This window comes from Oryza sativa, chromosome 4 (assembly GCF_034140825.1).
Source record: "Oryza sativa Japonica Group chromosome 4, ASM3414082v1".
Taxonomy (NCBI): domain Eukaryota; kingdom Viridiplantae; phylum Streptophyta; class Magnoliopsida; order Poales; family Poaceae; genus Oryza; species Oryza sativa.
The window spans coordinates 26,730,063-26,734,942 of NC_089038.1; the positions used below are offsets into that span (position 1 = coordinate 26,730,063).

Below are 4,880 nucleotides of genomic sequence, written 5' to 3' on the forward strand. Positions count from 1 at the left end.
GATGCGTCACGCTTTGCTTATTGGGAGCGCGCGGGGTCGGGGATACGGGCCGTATCAGATCCGCGCCGCGGCCGTATCGATATCTCTTGGATTCACTAGCGTAGCTAGCTAGCTAGCTCTCGCCCAACCTGCCTCCCTGGCGGCCGCGATATCGATCACTCTCGGTGGGCGCGCCGGGCGATCGATCCCCTCGTCTCCGCTCCTTGACGTCGTCTTCTCTCCCCATCTCGCACGCACGGCCGCCTCTATATAAGGCGCACCACACGTCCAGTACCTTCCACGGTCACACACAGAATTCCTAAAGCCGCCTTGCCTTTTGCTCGCGAGTAGGACTGTAGGAGAGATATCGATCTGATGGCCACCTGCAGGAGCCGTGGCGTCGAGAGGGGCGGCGCGCCGCACGTCCTCGCGGTGGACGACAGCTCCGTGGACCGCGCCGTCATCTCCGGCATCCTCCGGAGCTCTCAGTTCCGCGGTGAGCTGCTGGCTCTCTTGCTCCTGTACCACATATTGTCCATCCTCGTTCTTCTTCTTACGTGTGCATGTGTGTAGTGACGGCTGTGGACAGCGGGAAGAGGGCATTGGAGCTGCTAGGCTCGGTGAGTCTCCGGCATCCTCTGCCTTTTTGCTGTTGGTTACGCAAATGTGGAGGTGTGTTTTGCCTGCGAGGCCGTAAACGTTTTTTTTTCTTTGGCTCGCAGGAACCGAATGTGAGCATGATTATCACTGACTACTGGATGCCGGAGATGACCGGGTATGAACTCCTGAAGAAGGTCAAGGTAATCCGGTGATATCACCACCGTTATTTGGGCCAACTTCCATAGTACTCCTCGTGCATATTACTACTCACCTTTTCTGATTTGACAATAGAAAATGGCATATCTTTGCAGGAGTCGTCCAGGCTGAAGGAGATCCCTGTGGTGATCATGTCCTCGGAGAACGTCTCTACAAGGATCAACAGGTTTGTGTGCACAGTATCGGTGCCCATATCTGCCCAAATACTATCAAGATATACTCATCTTCTTGACACGTTTTTGGTTAATTTGCCAGGTGCTTGGAGGAAGGAGCGGAGGATTTCTTGCTGAAGCCCGTGCAGCCGTCGGACGTGTCGCGGCTGTGCAGCCGCGTCCTCCGGTGAGCCGTGCAGGCGGCGGCCGGTCGGGTGGGCGTCGTGGGCGACTGAAGCGTCCCTGCATGCATATGCGGCTTCAGTGTTTTGGGGGTTGGAATTAATAGCAGCAGAAGCAGAAGCAGTAGTAGTAGTGATTAGTGGTAGCCAAACGCACTGTGCGCTTGCAGATGTTGTGGTTAATGGGCTGAATTTGCCTCTCCCTTTCTCTATTTTTCTCATTCCGAATGTCATGTTCTAGCTGTTCCCTGTGTCGATCTAGAATGCAGTTTGTTCCATCGGTTTGTTCATTCAGTTGAAAAACCTGTTGCAACAAATGTCTAATTTTATGTTCTTAACAGTTCATCCGTTTTTCTAGTTATATTCATTTCTTTCTCCTGTCAACTGTTGGATTGCATTTGGCAGAGGATCATCGGCCACATTTACTCGTTGTTCTGTGAGATATGAATGTAGTAGTACTGTTTGCCCAAACCTTCGGTGAAATTACGGAACAGTGACAACCGTTGGATTGCACATTTGATTACTACAGTGCCTACAGGTCCCTGGTTGTATAGTACGCTCGTATTTGCTCATTTACGTGCCGTTTTTGGAAACATGTCCTTGAAGGTGAAATGGATGCACTGCTCCTACTGTCCTGGGGCCGCACTATCTTGGAGCAGGCCAGATTGTCTGTTCAGACAGTTCTGTAAAATGGCACGCCAGAAAAAACAATTAAACTCGGGTTATTAATGCCTTCTTTTAGAGGGAGATGGTTAATTGGTGATCAGGGCATGTGCAGGCTGTGCGTTTGCTGGCCGGGGGCCGTGCGTTTGCGCGGACGTGCCAGCTCCGTTTCTCCCACATGCCCGTGGGAGCTGGGAGCTGACGTGTCTGCCCAGTACGTGTTTCAATTTAATTTTCAAAATTTCCATTCAAAATTCAAAACACTTAACTTAAATTTAGAAAACTTTCAACATAATTTTCAAAACTTCCATTCAAAATTCAAAACACTTAACTTAAATTTAGAAAACTTTCAACATAAAATTCAAAGCTTGAATTAATCTTGACCTTAAAGTTTTCAAATATTAACTTAAAAGTTTTCAATTGTAAGTTAAAAGTTTTAAATTTGAGTCAAAAGTTTTCAAATTGAGTCGAGCTTTTAAATTCGATTTAAAAAATTTTCAAATCTAAGTTGAAAGTTTTTAAATTTGAATATAAAACTTTCAAATCTTAAGTCAAAAGTTTTCAAAATTTCGTCATCCACCATCGAGCTCCTCTATTCCTCCCCGTGGTCGCCGGTAAGCTCATCCCCGTGGTCATGGTGCCGATGAGGTTGAGCTCCTTCCCGTGGTTGCCAGCTAAAAAAACTCCCTTCTCTCTTGCCCCAATAGCTTACGAGCTAAACGAGCTAGATCGAACTTGCAGCAGAGCTGAGCCAAGCTAGCATTCTAACCCGTTAGGATAACGAGCCGAGCTAGCTCGTTATCCTAATGAACGAGCCGGACCGAGCTGAGCCAAGCCAGCTCGATATCCACTCCTATATGAGTGACGTCGGCTCGTTATCCTAATGAACGAGCCGGACCGAGCTGAGCCGAGCCAGCTCGATATCCACTCCTATATGAGTGACACAAATGAAAAGACTATTCTTCGTTATGTTTTTTTAACACATAAAAGTTTTGCACGTAATATCCTAGATGAAATAAATAAATACAACTGTAACACTCCACGGCTGTCTGGGGAGCGAGGAATACACCAACAAAAAGAGGACTAAACTATACACTAGGAGCTGAACTCCTAAACCGAAGCTACCGGGCTAACATATGTACCAAACAACACTCACAGTGTCTTGATGAAACTCCTAAACTGAAAACTCAAATACTAATAAATAGTAGCACTAACTACTCATACATGTCCGAAAACTCTATTGAATATTCCAAAGTTGAAGGAAACCTGCAAAATCCAACTTGGAGCCTCATTATATTTATCCTAATAAATCAAAGCCAAGGCCAGTATTTAAATTTTCAATCTTCATTTTAAAGTTGATTTTGAGATATTTCAATGTTGTTTATTTTTCATTACTGATTTTTAAGTCGCTAGGAACACATGTATAAAAATTTTACTTATTAATTAATTTTTATTCGTTAATAATTCGTCTTATCTTATTATGAGATATGGGTAATCAATGAATCTGTAGGATAAAAGCAAAAAATGATCTCATCCTTTTTTTTAGCAAGCTTTATTAATATGAGACAATGATTACATCGTCCAATAAATTACCTAAAATGAAGGTAGGGGGTTCGTCGATCCAGTTATAAGATACTCCCTCCGTTTTTTAATAGATGACACCGTTGACTTTTTCTCACATGTTTGACCATTCGTCTTATTCAAAAAAATTACGTAATTATAATTTATTTTGTTATGAGTTGTTTTATCACTCATAGTACTTTAAGTGTGATTTATATCTCATACATTTGCATAAATTTTTTGAATAAGACGAATGATCAAATATGTGAGAAAAAGTCAACGACATCATCTATTAAAAAACTGAGATAGTAATATATTATCAAAAGTGTGCTTAGCTAAGCTATGAGCTACCTTATTTGCTTCTCTTAAACAATGCTGTAACTCAACCTTCCCGATATTCCGAGCAAGAGCATTACAATCTATATAAATCGCGTTGTTGCGACTCCAGAGACAAGGAGTCATCTCTAGAGCATGCATCCACTACTTCCATGCAATCAGATTCCACTTGGACTTTACTGCATCCGAAGCTTACGCCAAAAGAAAGACCAATTTGCATGGCCATTGCCTACTAAAAGAAGATAATCTCATCTTAAAAGAAACAATCAGCCTCATAGGACGGGCATATGCGGAAAATATATATGCCAAGTGACGTATTAGCTAGATATATAATTTATGATTAAAAGTTTTACATTTATGTTTTTAACGACTTAAATAACAATGTTGTAGGAGAAACTATGATGAGAAAAAAAAACAAAAACAACTTTAAAATTAAATTAATTTTTTTTAGCATTGCATATGATGATAGGAATCAAAAGATGAGAGCCAATGATATCATATCCGATAGTAAAACTGAGTTCTCCGGCCGGTAGAAACAATGATCGATCAAAAAAGTTCTAGAAAGACCAGTTAGCACCTTTTTTTTTCTAAAAAGTTATAAAAGAAAAATGCCAACTTATAAAAGAGATCATATGACTAATCTATATATGTCCAAAGTAGTGCAGAGAGAGAACATCGTGTGGTCGTGCCCACATAGTCACAGTTCGCTGTGTAAAAAGAAAAAGAAAAACACCGTTCTACTCTCTCAGACGGAGGGAGAAAGTAACTTTTATGAAAACATTTTCACGAAGAGAGTTACAAATTGGACGTCCGATGTTGTAAAAAAAAAATCGAACGGTCAAATATTCAGTTGACCGTTGGTGCAACATTAAGTTATACATGGTGAAACAGAAAAATCAGCCTCTGAAACATATAAAAATTTTGTGAAACAAGATAAAAACACATGGTTTGAAACATATGTTTTTCTTTCATTATAATATAATTATGTGATATCTTGTTATAAAGATTTAATTATAACAAATTCAATGGGTGATCGAATCGCTCATCGGTTAAGTAGTTTGGAAGAAAAAGATTTTTAAAACCACTAAATAGGTGCATGCATGCATGGTGTGGGGAGAAAGTCAATAAAATTTATGAGAGAGAGAGAGAGTGTGTGTGAGGCATATGCGTCTCATACTTTTTCAGCGTGAAG

General features: G+C 41.4%; 1 protein-coding gene across 2 annotated transcripts; it reads left to right on the forward strand.

Moving 5' to 3' along the window:
* Positions 1–279: 279 nt before the first annotated feature.
* On the forward strand, positions 280–1,497 carry LOC4336439 (two-component response regulator ORR5-like). 2 transcript variants are annotated; one of them, NM_001419672.1, is given in 5 exon segments: positions 280–475; positions 553–599; positions 702–779; positions 891–961; positions 1,051–1,497. In NM_001419672.1, coding segments are annotated over 5 exon segments (405 nt in total). In that variant the 5' UTR covers positions 280–354; the 3' UTR covers positions 1,139–1,497.
* Positions 1,498–4,880: the final 3,383 nt, after the last annotated feature.

What these genes read in the sequence shown, in the direction of transcription:
- LOC4336439 (XM_026025152.2), top strand. Translation starts at nt 355, where the DNA reads ATGGCCACCTGCAGGAGCCGTGGCGTCGAGAGGGGCGGCGCGCCGCAC. An exon ending in CCGGAGCTCTCAGTTCCGCG is followed by an intron (nt 476 to 552) that starts GTGAGCTGCTGG and finishes GCATGTGTGTAG; the next exon opens with TGACGGCTGTGGACAGCGGG. An exon ending in AACTCCTGAAGAAGGTCAAG is followed by an intron (nt 780 to 890) that starts GTAATCCGGTGA and finishes ATATCTTTGCAG; the next exon opens with GAGTCGTCCAGGCTGAAGGA.